Source organism: Tiliqua scincoides, chromosome 1 (assembly GCF_035046505.1).
Source record: "Tiliqua scincoides isolate rTilSci1 chromosome 1, rTilSci1.hap2, whole genome shotgun sequence".
NCBI lineage: Eukaryota > Metazoa > Chordata > Lepidosauria > Squamata > Scincidae > Tiliqua > Tiliqua scincoides.
In genome coordinates, this window is record NC_089821.1 from 149,488,754 (window position 1) to 149,510,619 (window position 21,866).

A 21,866-nucleotide genomic window follows, 5' to 3' on the forward strand; every position below is an offset into this window, starting at 1 on the left:
AGTGGATCTTGTGGTCTACTACCTTAAGCCCTGTTCCAGCAGTGCAAAAGCTGCCTCACCATTGTGTACTTTGGCGCTGTTAGCCCAAACAGCTAGAGACCCTGTGCATCCACCAACAGCTCCCAGACACCCTGCCAGAGCAGGTAAAGTGGCAGTAGGGCAGTTCAGGGAAGGATCAGGGCAGGGACCAGGCTGGACAAGGATGGGATGGGGAGGATCTCAGCAGCAGCAGTGCAATCAGAATAGAATGTGATGTCATGATGGGCGAGTACAGTGAAGAAATATAATTAAATACATGAGTTGGCCTACTAAAAAGGACTGGAATGTTTGATATTTCCAACATGGATTAGAGAAATGTCACTGAATCTGACATGCTGTAACCATTTTTTTTTTCTGCCAGCTCTGTGTGACTTCTTGTCACATAATTGCATCACCCAAATTCTTTCTGGACTTGTTTTTGAATATTGTACTGGTACCAGTCATAAATTATTTCTCTCCATCCAGTGTCTCCATCATTAAATGTCTGCGTTTCTTATTGATGTCTGTTCCAAGGCCTTATGGTTTTTCCCTGGCAATCGTACAGAGTTGTTGTACGTCCCCTTGAACTCAGTCCTGTATTTTAGCCACCTTCCTTTCACTTATCATATTGCTGAATTCCTACTTTTAAAATATCAAACTGTAGGAGGCTTTGGGAGCTACATGTGTGTAGGAAAAGATGTGCCCATCGTTATATGTGGTTGATGGTTTTGCTACAATTAAATGAATTACAAATGCTTGTCAGTTTTGGCAAAGTTCTTTCTAAATTTTCAAAGGAGATTCTTGTACCTATTTCATGCCTTTTTCCAAGAAGGTTGCCTCTGTTTCAGAAAAATCTCATGTGTAAAGTAGCCCTGAGACCAGTATTCATGTTGTTACCTCAGGTGGAACTACAGAGTTCATACTCTGGAGGTAGGAATTATTTGGTGGGGTTTTTTCCATTTTATTTGTTACATCTTAATCCTACTCTTTTCTTTGGCTTACTTCCCCCTCACTTCAATCACAGCAATCTTGACAGATGATTGCTGTCATCACGGCAATCCTATGAGGTTGCTTGGGCTGAGAGATAAGAACTATTCAGGCATTCATCTCCCCTTGGAGATGAATGCATGGTGGCAAAAGGCAACAGAAGCAAGCCAGTACACTCCGTGGTGTGACAATGTACTCCTGAAGACCTGCCTCCACATAAACAGCAGTTGTCTGAAGCTGTATCTGAGGAGAGATTGGGATATTGGACTTTCGGCCCTGAATAGGACTATAGTGACTATTCCAGTAGGACCCAGTAAGCGATACAGCAGAGCAGGAATTTGAACCAGGTCTCCTACCTGACACCACACTGGCTTTCAGTCTCCTTAAGCTTTTAATTCTGCATTTATGAGACAACTTACACAAGATGTATGTGAAGGTTAACATGCAATGAGGGATTAGAACTGAAACTTGTTCTTGCCTTGCCCTTGCTCAACTCAGTTCTTCGTCCCTGTGTTTGTCCATGCTGAACTCAGTACTATAGAGCCACTGTGAGGATAAAAGGGCACAATCCTGTATGCACCCCAAGTATCATAATGGAAAGGTGAACTGTTAATAAGGTGAATGAATGAGTGAGTGAAGTTGATAGTGCTAGATTCTGCACATAATGCAACTTTCCAGGAGAGAGTGAATGTTCACTTCCATTTGAAGCTGGTGGTGGTAGTAATAATAATAATAATAATAATAATAATAATAATAATAAACTTTATTTATACCCCTCTCTTCTCCCCAAAGGGACCCAGGGCGTCTTACAACATGTTAAGAACAGATTAAAACATAATGTAACAAACAGATAAAAACATATTAAAACACTTTAACAGATACCATAAAAACACTAGTCAGATAAAAAGTCAGATAAAAAGAGCATAAAGCAGCAGATCATAGAGGACTCAGGCCTGTAAAAAATTCTAAAAGATGTAAAAAGATGTTAAAAAGGCCATGAACTCAGAAGGCTTGTTTAAACAAAAAGGTCTTCAGGCCTCTCCGAAAAGTCTCAAGAGAGGGAGCCATTCTCAAGTCAAGGGGAAGGGCGTTCCATAACGTTGGTGCCACTACTGAGAAGGCCCTATTTCTTGCCGCCGCCCCACGTACCTCCTTAGGCGGCGGCACTTAAGAACATAAGAACAGCCCCTCTGGATCAGGCCATAGGCCCATCTCATCCAGCTTCCTGTATCTCACAGCAGCCCACCAAATGCCCCAGGGAGCACACCAGATAACAAGAGACCTCATCCTGGTGCCCTCCCTTGCATCTGGCATTCTGACATAACCCATTTCTAAAATCAGGAGGTTGCGCATACACATCATGGCTTGTACCCCGTAATGGATTTTTCCTCCAGAAACGTGTCCAATCCCCTTTTAAAGGCGTCCAGGCTAGGCGCCATCACCACATCCTGTGGCAAGGAGTTCCACAGACCGACCACACGCTGAGTAAAGAAATATTTTCTTTTGTCTGTTCTAACTCTCCCAACACTCAATTTCAGTGGATGTCCCCTGGTTCTGGTGTTATGTGAGAGTGTAAAGAGCATCTCCCTATCCACTCTGTCCATTCCCTGCATAATTTTGTATGTCTCGATCATGTCTCAATCATGTCCCCCCTCAGGTGTCTCTTTTCTAGGCTGAAGAGGCCCAAACGCCGTAGCCTTTCCTCATAAGGAAGGTGCCCCAGCCCCTTAGTCATCTTAGTTGCTCTCTTTTGCACCTTTTCCATTTCCACCTTTTCCATTTCCGCTTTGTCTTTTTTGAGATGCGGCGACCAGAACTGGACACAATACTCCAGGTGTGGCCTTACCATAGATTTGTACAACGGCATTATAATATTAGCCGTTTTGTTCTCAATACCCTTCCTAATGATCCCAAGCATAGAATTGGTCTTCTTCACTGCCACCGCACATTGGGTCGACACTTTCATCGACCTTTCCACCACCACCCCAAGATCTCTCTCCTGATCTGTCACAGACAGCTCAGAACCCATCAGCCTATATCTAAAGTTTTGATTTTTTGCCCCAATGTGCATGACTTCACACTTACTGACATTGAAGTGCATCTGCCATTTTGCTGCCCATTCTGCCAGTCTGGAGAGATCCTTCTGGAGCTCCTCACAATCACTTCTGGTCTTCACCACTCAGAAAAGTTTGGTGTCGTCTGCAAACTTTGCAAGCCCACTGCTCAACCCTGTCTCCAGATTTATGAAGAGGTTGAAAAGCACCGGTCCCAGGACAGATCCTTGGGGCACACCGCTTTTCACTTCTCTCCATTGTGAAAATTGCCCATTGACACCCACTCTCTGTTTCCTGGCCTCCAACCAGTTCTCAATCCACGAGAGGACCTGTCCTCTAATTCCCTTGTAAAAAGGCCTTCTCTGATGACCTAATAGGACGAGCTGGATTGTGCGGAAGTAGGCGATCTCTAAGATACCCTGGCCCAGAGCAGTATAGGGCTTTAAAGGTCAAAACCAGCACCTTGAATTGGGCCCGGAAACGAATGGGCAGCCAATGCAGCCCCCAGAGAAGTGGGCTGACAGTCAAACCGCCTACCTCCAGTGACCACACGGGCCGCCGCATTCTGCACTAATTACAGTTTCCAAACCGTCTTCAGGGGCAGCCCCACATAAAGCGCGTTACAAATCTGACCTCGATGTCACCGTGGCATGGATCACAGTGGCCAGGTCTGCACGATCCAAGTATGGCCGAAGCTGGCGCACCAGCCCAAGCTGAGCGAAGGCCCCCCTAGGCACAGCCGCCACCTGGGAATCCAGGAGCAGCTGTGAGTCCAGGTGGGCCCCCAAGCTGCGGACCTGCTCCTTCAGAGGGAGTGCAACCCCATTCAGAACAAGCCAATAGTCCAGCACTTGCATCGAGGATTTCCAAACCAGGAGAGCCTCTGTCTTATCCAGATTTAATTTCAGCTTGTTAGCCCCCATCCAGATCCTCACTGCTTCCAGACAGCGCTCCAGGCCCTCAACCACCACCCTGGAGTCTGGACGAAAGGAGAGATAGAGCTGGGTGTCATCAGCATATTGATGACACCCCACTCCAAACCCCCAGATGACCTCTCCCAGCGGTTTCATGTAGATACTAAATAGCATGGGGGACAGAATTGAACCCTGCGGCACCCCGCACCTCAAAGGCCAGGGTGTCGAACAGGCATCCCCCAGCATGGTAGAGATGGGGATTGTCAGAAATTCATAGGAATGCTTCATACTTGGTAAGATTAAGTGAGTCTTGAGACTAATTGTATCTATATTGTCTGCAAAATCTTTCTTAAGACCTCAGGAGAACGTAGCTTAGGAAAAAATACATTGCAATGTTGTTCAAATACAAGTAAACTTCAAAACAACATTTATGAAGCAGAACTGGCACAGATCAACATTCTGGCATCTAGAGGGAAGTTCTCAAATGCTTGCTGCAATATTGGCAGGCTTCCACTTATCACAGTTTAGGGGGATACACTTAATTGAGTCTATCATACACCTTCCCTTTCTTCTCTAAATGAATATTTTAACAGTTTGATGCCTGCACATCTATGTGCCGATCCAGCAGCAAAGCATCCAAAACCAGTTTAGTGGTCTCTGAAAGTATACTAGATTTGCACCCCTTATAGTCTGTGGAGGCTGGAGTGTCAAGTTGAATCCCTAAACAATAGCAGAATTCTCTGAACGTGATTCTTTTTTATTTCTTATACTAGTTCCAAGTTCCTAGTTCTAACAAATAGGCAAGATAAATGATTTTCACTAGCATTAAAGAAAAAGGCTGCTAGAGAAATCTGTGGTCAAAGGGAAGGAAATTCTCAGAATCCAGTAAGGAGAAACTGAAGAAGTTGGGGGGGGGTGGTAAGAGATGATGATAATGATAAATGTACAATTACACAGCAGTTTTGGAGTGTGTAAAACAGTTCACATATTATGTTGATGTAAATCCTTCTTAAAACCCTGTAATGGAAGTAAATCGTTTTTATCTCCATACTGCAGCTGGGGAACTGAGGGAGAAGCTTGCCTAAGGCCACTACGTGAGAATTCATGGCAGAGGCAAGATTTGAACTTGGGAAGTTCTGATTCACAGCTCTGTCTCTTAACCTCTATGGGCACAGAAAAATAAAACCAACCTGATATTGCTGCAGGCTGATGCACATAAGCAAATGCACTTTTATTGTCACAGCACTAGCATCGTGTGTTTGACTAAGCTGAGAAGGATGTGATGGAAATACAAGAGGTAGTGTGTTAACCAAAGTGCAAACTGAAAGAGTAATTCTGGCTGGTGCAAATACAATTAATATTCTCCAAGGAATGGGCAAAATTACTGTTTTTTTCCAAAATATATGGATTTTAGAATTGGTTAATAGTCCAGATCGTCTGAAGGCATTTTTGCTTTTCAAGTGTTGCATTGAACATGGTATCCTGCTTTTGTGTTTAAAAGAGGTGTGAAGAAAGAAGCCTGTGAAAGTAGACTCTCTCTCTCTCTCTCTCTCTCTCTCTCTCTCTCTCTCTCTCTCTCTGTGTGTGTGTGTGTGTGTGTGTGTGTGTGTGTGTGTGTGTGTGAGAGAGAGAGAGAGAGAGAGAGAGAATTTTTTTGTTTTTCTGACAGCAAGCAACCAAGTCACATACATGATTCAGACAAACACACTGATCTTCCTTTTTTGTGAAACCCATGGCACCATAACTTCATCCCTATTCCCTACTGTAACTAGGTTTATGCAACTGGGACAACTGCTCATCAGTCCCCCTCTTTATCACTCCTCCGTCCCCCTTCCTTCCTCCTTCTAGCTCTGTCTAGATCAGGGGTCTACAAACTTTTTGGTCAGAGGGCCACATCAAATATCTGGCATGGTGTTGAGGGACAGAAAAAAATTTAACCATAAAATTTGAATAAATAAGAGATGGAACTTAGATGAGTGAATAAATGAATGAATGGGCTCGTTCAGTCAACCTCTCTGGCCCTCAGAACACCCTCCAGACACAACCAGAGCACAACTGTGGTCATGTTCAGTTGAGTGGGCCAGAGGCTTTCAGGGGACAAGAGGCTGGCTGCAGGCCGGATAGAGGCTGGCCGCGGGCTACATCTGGCCCCCGGGCCGGGGTTTGGAGACCCCTGGTCTAGATCATACTTGCATCAAGATATATTTTTTAAGCCTATCGGGGCTGGGATACATCTTTCATTTAGTGTAAAGTATGTTCATGGCACTATATTAGTAATAGTAGTTGGACGCAGCTAGTTTTTGTTCTCCTAATAGGTTCCTTTACCATAAATCATACCAGTAAAGATGCAACATCCTTTGCTTTGGTTTCTCATATCAGCCACTGTCCCCCTAAAACAATGTATTCATAATACAAAAGCTCTTGCAGATACTTTACTGTTGCCCTCATAAATTATCTTTGCTTACTTTCAGATAATAAAAGGCAACTAATTAAGTTTCAGTCTGCCACTTTATTTTTTTAAAAGGTTTGTATACCACCTTTCCTATGCTTAAGAAAGCTACTTGGAATACGTTAAACCTGCAGAACTTGCTTGTCCCCTCCTTTCATCTTGCCTCACACTCCAGCATCAGTGTCTTCCTGATACTTCAAACAAATTTGGATCTTACCTTTTTTGATTGCAAGCAAGTTTTGTTCACTTTTCTGAATCATTGCCATTAATACTGATTGTTGAATAGCATAGGATTATCAGTTTGCATGTTAGTCTTCATTCAAAGTGTGACACTGGCTTTTCAGTTTGAGTTTTAAAACAGTTTGAAATAAAAACATGTTTTCGTATTCCATCAAGTTCATCCAGACTCCTCAGAAATTCATAATTTCTTAGCAATAAGGAAACAGCTGGAATCCCACAATTTGCAGCACCCAGTAGGAATACTTACAGCCAAACAGAATACTAGTGGGTTATGGAAGGCCCCCTGTGTGGTGTACAGTGAGAGAAAGGGGCCTGTAGCAGAGAAAGCTACTTAGAATATGTGAAACCTGCAAAACAAGAACAATGGCATGGTGGATTTTTTTATCCAGCTAGCTAATCTTCCTGTAGGTTTTTCTAACTTTCTTTATTGTTTAAGTGCAGGGTGTTAACATGCCATTTCTTTAATATTTTTAATATTTCATTTCAGATACAATTGTCTCCTCCAGCTGTTGTGCTAGTCTCGACTACATTGTCACCTACCTCTTCAAGCATATAGCAAAAGAAGGCAAAAAGCCCCTAAGATGTAGAGAAGTTTCCCAAGATGGGCAGAGGCTACTGCACTTCATGCAACAAAATTCAGAGGTGCTGCAACAGGTAAACTGAGAAACAGTGCTCAACTTTCTGGTATCTTCGTTTGTTTGTTTCATTGTTGAATTGTACCTGAGGAACATTAGCTTTGACTTAAGCACCACTGAAACTAATGAGACAAGTTTGTCATTACTATCTTAAGTCCCATTCATTTCAATGGGACAGGCAGTTCAAACCTATTGGACTCCTACGTTGACGGAATACGTGTTCTGTCAGCACTGGTTGCTGGAAAGCAGCCATTAAGCATGGTCTGGTAGCAAGCACTGCTGGAGCGCTAGCAGGAAGGCTGGAACCTTTCCACACATACCAGTGAATCTACAAAAACCTACTGGAGCAATTAAGCCCATGCAGGGGTTGGAGGGAGTTGGGGAGAGGGTTGCATGGGGTGGTGATGGACAGAATGGGGTGGTGACAGGGGCAGGCAGATCAGGTCCTGGAGCGGGGGTGGGATCAACAGCAGGGCAGTGCAGGTTGAATCCCAACCCCCTTCCCAGGCCTGATTTATTTGCGTGTTTCAGCCTGGACTTGCACTAGTGGTTAAGCTGGATCAGACCCAAGTTGAACCATAGGTTATGGGCAATAGCAGCTGCTGGAGCTTACCCCAGGGTAAGGGGATAAATGTTCTCTTACCTTTCAGAGACCTCCAGCAGCCAAAACTCCCGTGTAAGATACAGTGGTAGCTGTGCCGCTGCGTTGCAGTGGGGGGATTTAGAGAGTATTGCATCTAGTTTGCGGTGGAAGTCACTTTCAGTTGGCCATTCTGAGGCCCGTGGCCAATAGAGTAGGTCACTGACATGGCACAACCTGGAAGAGACCTTCAGGGCATCCTAATAAGTTATGGAAGCACTACCAGGAGCATCATGTCATGACCCACCACCAAAGATGAGGTGGGTTGTGGCGCTGAAAAGTTTGGGAACTGCTGCACTAGCTCATATACTAACAATTAACAACTACCATAGATACTCACCTATAAGGCAATTTCACAGATAAGGCGAGGGCAGGTTTTCAGCAAAAAATCATGGAATGTTCCATGACCCGCGGATAAGTCGGGAGGTAAATCTTAGGGAAAGGTGCTTGTGAGAGAGAGCTGCAGCTTGCCCTGGAGCCTGATTGAAAGGCGGGAGAGAATCTGAACCATGCCACTGTTTTTGAAGACATTAACAAGGTGTTTATGCAGTCCTGTGTGCCATTTTCCCCTTCTTTGTAATGGAACAGCCTGGAGGGAGGGAGGAAGCAAGAGGAATTTTTCCAATCTGTAGTTGTACTGACATTTTAGATGGCAGGGTTTAAAATCCAGCAGCTGCCTGCCTGCCTGCCTGCCGAGTCACATGTTGGCAAAGTGTTTCCTCGCAGGAGGGAGCTGTTGGAAGAGGCAAAGCATGGCAAGCCAGAGCTGAGCTTGTGCCTGCCGCTCCTCTGGGCTTCTCCTGGCTGCCACAATACCCCTGAACTGCCCTGACCCCCGGAAGGACCCACAGATAGGACAAGGAGATGGTCTACACTGGATTTTTTGGATAAAATTTCTTGCCTTATAGGTGAGTATCTGTGATACTTATATATACCATAATTCACAGAATTTTTACATTTATCATAAAAAATATTAAACACACTATATTGTTATGAAACAGTTATTAAACAGTCAGAATGGTGACATTCAAAGCAGATAGGATCTCACCAAGCTTGGTGAATAGGGAAGGAAATGGCAAGTGAGATTTGACATGTGCAAATTTATGCAAGTTTAGGGCAAAAACTCCTAATATATACATGGGGTCTGAACTGGTGGTCATTATCTAGTAAACAGGTTTTAGGGTCATTGCGGACAATAAATGAAAATGTTGACTTGGTGTGCAGCAGCAGTAAATAAGCAAACTTATTGTTGGGAATTATTGGGAAAGGGATTGAATATAAGACAGCTAGTATTGTGTTATCTTTATCAAAATAACGCAGCCACATTTGGAATACTGTGTATAGTTCTGGTCATCCTGCCTCAGAAAGATATCGTAGCACCGGAAAAGCCACATAAACTTGATACTTGAAAAGGAAATCAAAATTATTAATGGGGTGAAACACTTTACATGTGAGGAAAAGCTACAACATTAGGGGTATTTTAGGTTGGGAAAAAATGTAATGGGCCAGAATGCTACATGATTACAAAATTATGAATGTTATGAAGAGAATGGCTAGAGGAAATATATAAATAAATATAGGCTTGATGTGATATTTCACTGAGCAATATATGTGTATGAATGTGTTAAAATTGATATTTGCCTTACATTTCCAAGGCAAAAATTATTGGAGCAATAAACGTGTCATGTTGTAGAAATTTGATAGATCACTGGAATAATTGGTTGTTCTACACCAGTCACCATTGTTGGATGCTATTGCAAAGGTCCATGGATGCCAACAGTTCCTTGGTTTGTTTTGACTTTGATGAAGAATTGATTCTGTTTCCCAAATGACAGGTTGATGAGTATTTAACAGTAAACCAGTGACCTAAGTATCAAGTTTATTGGTTTATTGTATTTATGGGCTAATAAAGTCTCATTAAAACTAGTGAAAGAGTTGGGGTTGGCTTCAGTGGCCTGGTGACTGTACCCATGGTTGGCAGCAGGAATGGTGGTTACCATTTAGGTTTCCAAGATTCATCACTGTTGTTTAGTGTTCCACTTACTTTGGGTGATATTTGTTGCCCCAAATTGATTAGTCCATAATATATCATTTAGGCATGTGTCTGACTGGCAGTTAATGACATTATCAGTGCAATGTCATTATTGCTTCTTATTACAACTTCCTACAGTAGCCAGTCCAAAGCAAAAATTTATTGGCACCTGTCAGCGGGGGTACTACATTCTCCTGTCCTTGAATACATTGGTCAGTGAACATGGTCTTTGAGCAGAACTGTATGATCAGGAAGAATGGTATGCTGGCCTCAAGTCTGGACTTTCATACATTTGCCTTTCTTATGACCTTAATATCCTATTTTGTGTTAATGATCCTGGGCAATCCTGAAATTTATAGCATATGAATAAGCAGTGATCTGTCTTTATTAGCTTCGCAATCTGTAGAATACATTATGTTTAGTTTGAATGCAGGCTTTCAGGTACTCCTTTAAATATTAATGGCTGGTCTCCAGTAGTCAGCATAAATATGATTTGCATTAGCCCAAGTCATACCATATTGAGTGCCTCTGATGTCAGCCATTCAGTGTAGTAATATCTGACATCATCTCCCGAGGTCACTGCCAACTTTGACCTTTCTCCTTGCGCACAGTTTCTCTAGTCTCAGAAGCTCTTTTGAATTGATTTGAAATTTTGACTCTTCCCTTTATGAGGCAGTAAAATTGATAATTATTCAGATGGGAACTGAGTGCTGAGTGAAAAATCAATTCCACCCGCTCTCTGCTGCGTATAAAATTACTTCTGACTCTGCTGGTCTGAACGGATGGCCAAGGTAAAAGCAGCAGGCATGAATAGTAGAAAGAGTTAGCTGGACGAAGCTAATAGCCTAAAGGGATGACTTTCTAAGATGAGGGAGTGAGCCAGTTGGGGGTGGTTATCAGCAATGATGGGAGTCATTGATTATATGTTTACATCAGATTTCCATTGGGTTATAAATCAGCCCTGAATAGAAACAGAACCCAGGGCCTTGCATCTTACCAGAGGGACAATGAATTAGATTATTCTCATTTTCACACTCAGATGAAAAGTGAGCCATTGATTATTCATTGGCAGGCCATTACGCCCTGGCTTGAGAGCTGATTTGACTATCATGGAGCCTAATGAACAAGATGGTTGCTTCCCAACTCGAGGTTTTGGTTTTCTAGACAGCTGGGCCTTGTAAGTAATGCCTAACCCTATTAAAAGGAAAGGGTTATTACAAATTGCTTAACAGTGCCAGAAAACTAGGCCCTAATGACTAATTGTAGCTGAGTTTAAAGAGATCTGTCAGTTCCTTAAAGTGATGCAATGAAGCTGATTTTTTTTCCAGTTTGAATCAGTTCCGTCACACACACTATTACATTGTGTTCCTTTTAAGGTATAAAGAGAATATCCTGACATATTTGCAAATGTCCATGCAAGTGTAGAATACATTGAGGAAAGAGTGTTCTCTTCTTTACTAAACAGATATATGGTTAATATCAAGCATAGCATGGTGATGGTGGGCTGTTGCAAAATTCAAGGCATATAATCAGAGAAGGAATTTTGCTCCTTGCTTTAAATAAGGACCAGTTGATTCTAGGCAGACTGTCCTTCCCCTTCTTCCCACTCCCATTTGCCCAGAAATGTCAGCTGTCCCACCTCTTTTACCATTGCTGTGCTTCCCCCTCCCCCGCCTCCACCAACAACCAAGATAGCCCTATGGCACTGTTTAGAGCTGGGGGAATGGCAGCACAGCACTAGAGTGGCTGCTTGGCATTGTTGTGATGGCATAATGGGTCAAAGAAAAGACCATTCTTGCCTAGTATTTATTTATATGGCACCATCAGGGTACATGGCTCAATAAACACAGAACGAGAGCAAAGGACCCTGCCCCAACAGGCTTACAATCTAGATATCTGTTTGTTAACATTTATTTTAGAATGTATACCCCTCCTTTATGTCATTAAAATGATGCTCAAGGCAGCTTACAACAATTAAAAAAACATATTAACAAAATTGATAAATTAATAATAATAATAATAATAATAATAATGATAATAACAACAACTTTATTTTTACCCCGCCTTTCTCCCCGAAGGGACTCAAGGCGGCTTACAACATATTAATTAATAAAATTAGTAGCATCAGTAAAACAATGATAGAAGTATATAAAAATGTAACACAGAATAAAATTAGCAAAATAGAACTCTCCCCAACAAATGTAAAAGCGCACTAGAACAACAGAGTCTTCATGGCCTAGTAGAAAACCAGCAGGGGCAGGGCCAGCTGTAGCTCCTGGGGTGGGGGGAGTTTCAAAGGCTGGGCACCACAGCATAGAAGGCTCTTTCTCAAGCCCCAACCAACTGCATGTCTGAAAGGGATGCTCAGGAAGGCCTCCACTGCTGATCTTAGCAAGCAGAAAAGTTTGCTAAGGGAGCAAATGTGGGAAGAGACAGTTCTTCAGGTACGCTGGACCCCCAACCCATTTAGGACTTCAAAGGTTTAAAACCAACCCTTTGAATTGTGCCTGGAAGCAAGCTGGTAACTAGCCCAGAAGTTGCAACATAGTGTTAGTTTGTTCCCAGTAGACAGGCCCCATTAACAACCAGACAAATGCTGCATTCTGGACCAGCTGGAGCTTCTAAGCAGTCTTCCAGTGCAGCCCTATGTAGACAACCAGACACAAGGAGAGCGGTTCGACTTGACTGCTTTGCTGTCCTTCTGACTGAGAAGGTGCTGTAGGCAGTAGGAAGAGAAGAACGTATGGAGGGGAGGCTGAGCACTGATCAAAACATTATTTGTAAGGGCATATACAGTGCACTAAAGCATGCCCAGACTGTTTATCTCTGATTGCAAGCACTTGCATATATTAAGGGTTCAGATGCACATTGACCATGTAAGGCAGGGCTTTTCAAACTGGGGCGTCGCGACGCTCCAGCCTGTGGGCCCTGGCCTCTACCCCCTGAAGGGGCGGGGGCAGCCTGGAGGCAGCGGCACGATCCCCAGGATCGTGCCACTCAGGGGGCTGCAGGGGCTTGGGAGCACTTAACCAAGCCTCCTGCAGCCTCCCCAGGGTTCAGGGAGCCTGGCACGAACCTTTGTTAGGGCTCCCCGCAGCAGTGAAAGTGGAGCAATCACACTCCACTTCCGCTTAAGCGGAGGCAGGGTGCGATCGCTCCGCTTTTACATTCACTGCCATGGGGAGCCTTAACAAAGGTTCGTATTGGGCTCCCTGCACCCTGGGGAGGCTTCAGGAGGCTTGGGTAAGTGCTCACAAGCCCTTGCAGCCCCCTGAGCAGTGTGATCCTGGGGATCGCGCTGCTAGCTTCCACCCACCCCCACTGCCTCCCCCCCACCCCCGCATGAACTTACAGTGGCTCAAACTCTCCTGGAGAGTTTGAAAACAACTGCTTTAAGGGATCAAGCCTTTTGAGTTTCACAGAGTACCTGTGCACATGGCAAAGAATGCTTAGTGCAGTGTTTCTCAAACTGTGGGTTGGGATCCACTAGGTGGTTCACAAGCCAATTTCGGGTGGGTCTCCTTTTATTTCAATATTTTATTTTTAATATATTAGACTTAATGCTATCATGGTATGTAACTGCATTTGGGGAAATGTCACAGATCTGGACTTTGAACAGGCTACTGTGAAGATGCTTTTAGCAATGATAGTAAATGGGACTTGCCCCTGGGTAAGTGTGGGTAGGATTATAGCCTAGGATTGCTAGAAATTTTCCTGCTAGATGATGTCACTTCCGGTCATGACCACTTCTGGTAGGTCCTGAAAGATTCTCATTCTAAAAAGTGGGTCCCAGTGCTAAAGGAGTGAGAACCACTGGCTTAGTGGCTTGTCTGCATTAGGTTATATAATAAGCAGGTCCTCTGAAGCCTTGAGGTAAATAATAATAATATTGGGGGTCTAGTCAGAAGCATTTAAAACACATAGCCTTATTAAGAGTATTAGAAGTTCAGTGAAAGGCATTTATTTAATTATGTCTTAGAATGAAAGCCACTTCTGAGGTAGTATATCGGATAATCAACCTGGAGCGATGATCCTGAAGGGGTTTTATCTCTTTCAATTGGCTGATGGTGTCTGCTGAAGGAATGAAATAAATTTGGATAGAATGCAAATAGTGCTGCTTTTACAAGGATAAGTGAAACACTTTGAGAAAATATTTTCCACATACATGGAATGGAAGAAGACCCATTAAGCATCATTTCTGATTTGATTATAGAATTGGTTTTTGTTTTACGTTCCTCGCCAGTATCACTTTGAAGCACTAATGCGGCCTTTACTGTGTAGGAAATCGCAGCCTTTTAAAATGAAATATCCTTGTGCTTGTTTACTTTTGATTTTTCAACAAATTGCCCATAAGAAAGCACTGTTGTTCAGTTCTTGCTAATATCTTCTTATGTTCCAACTGATCTTTGAAAAAAAAAATTACTTCAATTTAATTAAAGAACTACTGTTTGAATAGCTTCCATCAGCTATTACTCTTATGCATTGCCGTAGCCTAAATAGGAACCATGGTAATCCTTTTTCTCTGCAAGTCATAAATCAGTGGGAAATGGCTTTGTTGGAGTGTTTTTTCATGCCAGGCATCCCAAAGTTCATCATGACCCCAAAAGGGAATTTAGTGCCCTCTTTCCTGTTGTCGGTGTGCAGCTTGAGGGGTGTGTTCAGCATTTTGACACACACTGTGTGTTTATTCTTCATGTTCAAAATTCAGATTGCTTTGCAGGATAGGAAACAGTGGGAGAAGCAACAGCATACCTGGTAGAGGTTGTCAGTGTATAGAAAGGAATTAAAATTAGTTGGCCTCATAGGGGAACACGCTCATATATTTCATTAATAAAGTGTTTTACTGTTTCGGGCTCATGTTTTTAATAATTAGCCAAAGTCAAATCATCCCTATTTATGTTTGGAGGATGTGTTCTGCACTGCATAGCACGTTGTCTTTTGTTTTATTTGTTCTCAGCCCAGTGATGAAATCTTTTTCAGCTGACATCACAGTCATTTTCAGAGCATTAGGCTGTCATACAGACAAGACAATGACTTTACTCTCTGATGTATACTGTCTGATAGAATTGGGCAGGGGTGGGGTGCAAACATGGGAGGAGCATTTGTTTCAATTTGTTGCCTCTATTTCTGAATGGTATCTGTGTGTCAAGACTGGAAGAAATTTGTCTTTAAAAAATCAAAACGGCATGTGCAGGTATAACCTAATTACCCTCGGATTTTTTACCTGCAGTTTTATTTCAATGAGAAGGGCCCTTTAAATCAAAGGAAAAAAGACATTTAACAATAGCCTCGTTAGTGGGGGAGAGGGCAGCCAGTAGACAATCCATCAATCATTCTCTCTCCAGGCACTTAGAACAACCTCACTCCCAGGCAAGCAATCCCTCCCTTCCCTCTGAGCATGTGAAAGAATGCAAGTCATTAGCACCTCCTCCATTCTTTCCCTGTGCTGGTCTCCTGGGGAAGGGAGGTGTTGCTGTCTCAGAGTGAAATCTTTCTAAGCGCCTGGAGAGAGACTGATTGCCCCTGAGTGCATTACAAAAGGTCAGCAAGGCTGTTTTTAAATCACTGGGCAAATGCACATTGTTTTTAAAATGGATTTGCTTTAGTGCAATTTTTGCCATCCATGTGAGTTCTGGGAACAAAACCATCGCAAGTAAGGAGAGTCAACCTGTATTTGTCTGTACAGTATGGTGGGTAAGGCCAGGAACTTAGCATTAAGCAGTCCAGGTAGAGAAGGGAATAATTTCAGACCAGGATGTCTTCCCAGCTGCTGATTTTTTTCATAGGTCTTGTTGTTTGATGAAACAGAATGAGTGAGAATTGAGACATACAAAATTATGCAGGGAATGGACAGAGTGGATAGGGAGATGCTCTTTACACTCTCACATAATACCAGAACCAGGGGACATCCACTAAAATTGAGTGTTGGGCGGGTTAGGACAGACAAAAGAAAATATTTCTTTACTCAGCGTGTGGTCGGTCTGTGGAACTCCTTGCCACAGGATGTGGTGCTGGCGTCTAGCCTAGACGCCTTTAAAAGGGGATTGGACACGTTTCTGGAGGAAAAATCCATTATGGGGTACAAGCCATGATGTGTATGCGCAACCTCCTGATTTTAGAAATGGGTTATGTCAGAATGCCAGATGCAAGGGAGGGCACCAGGATGAGGTCTCTTGTTATCTGGTGAGCTCCCTGGGGCATTTGGTGGGCCGCTGTGAGATATAGGAAGCTAGACTAGATGGGCCTATGGCCTGATCCAGTGGGGCTGTTCTTATGTTCTTATGAGTGCATTTTGGTACATTCCTGTAAAATTCAGTATAGAGCCTAAGAAGGTTGAAAGGACAGGTCTCTGATGCCCATACTTTGGATGGTGTACAGAAATCTGTGTATAAACTCTGGCATATTGAATTCTGCCAAATAAGGACCCAATCCTATCCAACTTTACAGCCCTGGTGCAGCTGCGATGCAGCCCCTAGGCAAGAGAACAAATGTTACCTTACCTTGTGGAGGCCTCCATAATTACCCACCCACCACAGGATGGAGTGCAAACCCCATTGGTGCAGCTACACCAGGGCTGCAAAGTTGGATAGGATTTGGCCCTAAGTATGATCATAGTCCAACAATGAGATGGTATAGCCCTGAGAAGGTAGCTGTATTTCAGGAAAATCATCATCATTTGTATAATGCTTTAGAGCACTTCATGTGTAATCCTGTATTTCTTACTAATCTGTAACGTAAATTGTCTCATACCCATATTGCAAATGATTGTTTGAGACTAAGATGGAGTGGCTTTCCTAAGGGCAGATTGCAGAAGGGAGAGATCCAAATCAGGAACTTCCTGATTCATAGCTTAATGCAGGGGTCTCCAAAAGTTGACCCGGGTGCCAGATGCGGCACTCAACAAGTCTCTATCTGGCCCATTACAAGCCTCTGGCCTGCTCAACTGAATGTGACCAGAGCTGTGCTCCAGCTGAGTCTGGAGGGTATTGTGAGGGCCAGGGAGGCCATGTGTCTCCCCTCAGAATGCCTTCTAAAGGCCTAAAAACATCTCTTCCTGGTTTTCCAGAAAAACCAGAAGTGACATTTTGGGGCTGTGAAGGCCTTAGGCTTTCTGAGGCTTTCTAATGTATTTATTTAAATTTTATATTTAAAATTTAGTTATTTTTCCAGCCCTCGATACCATGCCAGATATCTGATGTGGTCCTCTGGCCATAAAGTTTAGAGATGACTGGATTAATGTCTTAAGGCCCAATTCCATCCAACTTTCCAGCACCCATGTAGCTCCAAGGTAAGGGAACAAATGTTCCCTTACCTTGAGAAGGCCTCCAAGATTCTTCCCCCCCCCAATTGTAGGATGTAGCAAACACCCCAATGGCATAGCTGCCTCAATGCTAGAAAGTTGCGTATGATTGGATCCTGTGCTACACCTGCTCACAAAGTGCTTAGGACTTGCTTCATATTCTTGGTGTTTTACCTCTGTTTAATGTTATGAATGTACTGGCTTAAAGCTATGGAGTGTTTGGCAGCTTTCGCTAGTGGATCCGGAAGAGTTTCCCAGGATGCTCTATCTCCATTCAGGCTTTTAATGCATTTTAATAATATGATCCTGTAGTATCATAACTTATTTTTAATTGAAAGGAGAGAAATATAACAGCTGTACCCCAAATCAGCAGAGACTTGGGTGGCTAAGGATTAGGAAAAATGCCATATTGACTGAGCCAAAATTCAGTCTCACAGCCATTTATTTTAACTGTTGACATTGAAATGTGAGTGTTTCAGCATTGATTGATAACTTTAATGACATAAACATTTTTTAAAAACAGGTTAAATGTGCTATTTAAATATATTAAAACATGCACATTTCCATTTTTATCACTGTATTTATTATACTGTTTTTCTGCCTTATATAATTTGGATCAGCAACATAATTTGGATCAGCAGGGTATGAAATCCTTCTTAGCTTCATGCAAAACGTCTAGATTCACTAAAGTATGTAAGCAAGATGGCAGTTTTGATACCAGTGCAGTACACCTTAAGATATGGCTGTGCTTGAATGCAGTGCTTTCAGTTCTCTACGTAAAACAGAGAATTAAACAGAGGAAACCCACAGGCTCCTTTTTGCCTTGGTTCAGTATCTGCTATGAATTGCAGTTTTCTTTCCCTCCCAGTCTGTTAATTGATTTATATAGTTAGCTGGTGCCCATGTACTTCTTTAAAAGAAACAGTTAAGTCAGCTAGGAGTATTTCTGTAATCATGTCTTGTTAAGTGGTCTATGTAAGCCGTTTTCAGGGTGGGTGGAAGTTTAGTTTCATAAAGTAACTAGTATTGTTCTGTCCATGGATGGAGACAAAAAGACTGCAATTTGGCTTTCAGAAAAAAAATGACTGGAGGTGTCAATGGACGAGGTGTACCCTAAGGCTAGGCAGCTGGTATATATATGCTTTTGTTTATCAGTTTCTGGTTTATGTAGCCTTTAGGCCAGCAGATGAAACAATTGCTCCTACCGGGTCAGCTGCTGGTCAGGAGCAAAGTAAGAAAAGACTTTTGCATTAAAACACGTCAGCCATCATTTTCGTACAGCTGGCACCTGCTACTGGTGCACAGCAGGAGGGTTAAAGGTCAACCAGGCAGTTGTTCTAAACTCAGTGATGGCTTAAAGGGACTTGTAGATTAATCTGCTTTATTAACTTCCGTATATTAGATAACTATTGCAGTGAATGAAAGCATGTCTTTCTGAATAAGTACCATCACCTCTTTCCCTTTTAAATTGGCTTTTGAGTAATGAATACTAAATAGAATGTGTTTCAGAGGTAATTAAATGAAAACATTAGGATGCTGGTGTTTGCATCTTATTTGTAACTTTGTTGCATATTTATAACACATTGCTTACCTTATACTATAGTTGAAGGAAAAACAAATAGCCAAGATAATTTCAATTAGTTCAGCGTCACTCATATGCAATAGTTATGCAATAATTATAATGTTCTATGGCAACGTTCTTAAAAACTGTACGGTAAATGGAGCAACATCTAAAAATGGGTTTATAGTAGGTTTGGTCCACTCATGTAAATGTTTCTCCAATAGCTCATGCTTCTCCTTTAAATGCAAAAATGTTGAAGTCTTTGAGATGGAAGAAAGGTTTTAGTTTAGATTTAGGAACAAAGTGGATGTTGACCAGTGAGAAGTTTTGAATCTTCAGTTCAATGCCCCTTCAACTCATTGCCCCTTCCATGGCAGGTTGCTTGCAACCCTTTTTTTTTTTTAAGTGATGTATGTGTGTTCATGTATATATCCATTTATTTCTGCCTTACTCATTTTTTTAATGTTTCAGGAATTGGGCTCGTAGACGTTTCTTGGTGCATGCTAAAGAGCAGTGTACTGTACCTGTTGCTGGGGGAAAGCAAGCAGTGCGAGTGCTAGTTCCTTCATGCTTGGCCAAGATTTACTCCTTTTTATATTCTCATGTTCAGTAAATTTTCAGTCTAACCTTTCCTACAAAGAAATTAGAGCAGTGTACGTGGCCACCTCCTTTATCCTCAACAATAAAGGAGGTTTGACTGAGAGCTCATGAGAAAGCCCAGAATTGGTCAATATGTTTTGTGACTGAACAAGGATTTAAGTCTGAGTCTGCCTGATCTACGTTCACCACTCCAGTCACTGCACTACACTGGCTACTGCATACTGTAACTCACCGACAAGCATGAACTGAACTGGTTGATCCTTGCCCCCCTCCTTACTTCATATATCACTACCAAAGAAGTCCTAATTTTAGCATCAAGCTAGACATAATGTTTAATCTTGGAGTTTAGTTTGGAGACATAATGTTTAGTTTAGAGCTTATTTCTACTTTCCAGTAGGCACATGACAACTAGTAGAGATTCAGACCATGGCACAGAGGTAAGGGGCATTCGGCCCTAATTCAGAGCTATTTTTCTGCCAAAAATCCCTCCCAACACTTGTATGGCCATGAGATAGCCCCAAAGGTGCCACTGCAGCAAGGAGGCATGAGGTTTTATAGGGAAATGAGGTTTTAATGAAATGAAAGAGCTAAATGCCTTCTGCCTCAGTACCTTGGTGTTGATCCAGATTGAGCCCCCATGCAGCTGCTATTTGAAAATATGCCCCAAACTATTAGGTGATGTTGCATCTAGTTAGCCCCTCCAAGAAAGTATTTCATTCTGAGTATAGCCTGAATTTGTGATATTTGTGTCCTTTGGTTACATTTTTATTATTGTTCCCAGATGAGTTTTACTGGCAGGAAAATAATTATGTTCTTTTTGGTATGAGTAGCAGATCTACTGTTCTCTAATAAATGCAAATTTAAAAGGAAAAAACCCCCAAAGACTTTTTTTTCATTTTCAGCCATTTTTGTATTTCTTACTTTTCTATGGTGTGCTGTGCATGTGTTTAATTGAATGTTTTGTCTTTAGTCATTTATCTTGCTTTTGGAACAAAAAAAAACTAGTTTAATAAAGTTCAGGTTTTAAAGAATGTTCTGGTGAACCAGAAGAACCCAAAGATACTGGCATAACTGTGTTTAGTGAGAAAACTAATAGTTGAGGAGTTGACTTCAGTATTGCCGCTTAGTGTTCTGCTATTTTCAGTTTTGATAGATGGGAATGGTGAGAAATTTATACTAATTGAGAAATATTCTGATTACATTTTATGATGCAATAAATAAGCACTTGTTGCCACCCTTGTATTGCCTGCCTTTCATCTTTGTTTGGAATAGTGACTGTTGCAATTGAGTTCATCACCAGTCACTTTATGAGAATGTGCTTTCAAACGGCTATTTGTTACTAATGTGTGTATTTGCAAGTAACAAATTGTTCTATAAAAATTAGGATTGGTTTGTGAGCCTCTTCTGAACAAAGTGAAGATGACTGTATACAGATACAAAATGTCCCTGCATCTTTTCTAAATACTGTTCTGCATAGATAACCTGAGCTTCTGGAAGATTCTGTGGATTCATAGTGGTACCCAAGCTAACCTAACTAAGAAGTAGCAGTTTCTTTCCCCCTGAGCATTGAGATTCTTTTTGGACTTTGCTCTGATCCTTTCCCTTATAATGCATGTTCTTGAACATCCCTTCTCAAGGCAGCCAACCAATCTTTAGTTCTTGGTTACTGATGATCAACCTAATTTGTGCACTTTTTCTTCACTATCTCTGCTGAAATGGAGATATTGGGGAAACAGTTCTTCAGTAATGTGATGCTGAGAGCTACCCAGACGTCCTACAACTCTTCTGAGATAATTATTTCAAGGGCATAATTTTTTTCTAGAGGACATAAAAAGGAACAACAGTATCAATAAATCGTTGATATCCATTTAGGTCGGAGGTCAGCAATGATGTATAAGAATATGTATAAGAGCTGTAAGCTGAAGAATACCAAGAATCATACGTTTTGCCAAAAGAAGTAATCAGTAGGCCTTTTTTTTCCCTTCCCACTTTGCAAATCCATCGTTGGCTCTCGTTATCTTGGGAAGACGAACCATTCTTTGACTGGTGATTGACTGGTGTTTATTACCATAAAGGAGAACAAAGGAAGATTATTTGAATTGTCAGACATGGAGGAGAAGAGATCCCAGTTTTTTTAAGTAAGGCAGCCTGAAAGTTACTGCAATGGTTGAGGACCAGATGTGAAAAGGCTGGTAGGCTGAAAGCTCACTTTGCAATAGGATAGATTCCTGCCAAGGCCATTGGCAGAGGAAGCATATGACACAGCTATTAAAAGGATCAGGCTGTCTGCACCTTTCTTTTCTCAAGAGACACTTGTAATGGATGCTATTTTCTCCCTTCATTAATCATGTGATAGTGATTGCTGAAGGAGGAGCTGTTCTCCTGTCCCAGTAGTGGAAATTCAGTGCAAATACGGTAACATGTGGAGAGTTTATT

At 42.2% G+C, this 21,866-nt stretch overlaps 1 protein-coding gene across 3 annotated transcripts in view; it reads left to right on the forward strand.

Annotated features, from left to right (window-relative positions):
* Window positions 1-21,866, forward strand: part of RANBP17 (RAN binding protein 17) — a 211,682-nt gene that overhangs the window by 173,744 nt on the left and 16,072 nt on the right. For all 3 annotated transcript variants that reach the window (XR_010794968.1, XM_066639168.1, XM_066639178.1), the window contains exon 25: window positions 7,150-7,316. Coding sequence is in view for 2 of the 3 variants with exons in the window: in XM_066639168.1 (XP_066495265.1) it covers window positions 7,150-7,316 (167 nt within the window). In the remaining variant the exon portion in view is untranslated. The remainder of the gene's footprint in view (window positions 1-7,149; window positions 7,317-21,866) is intronic.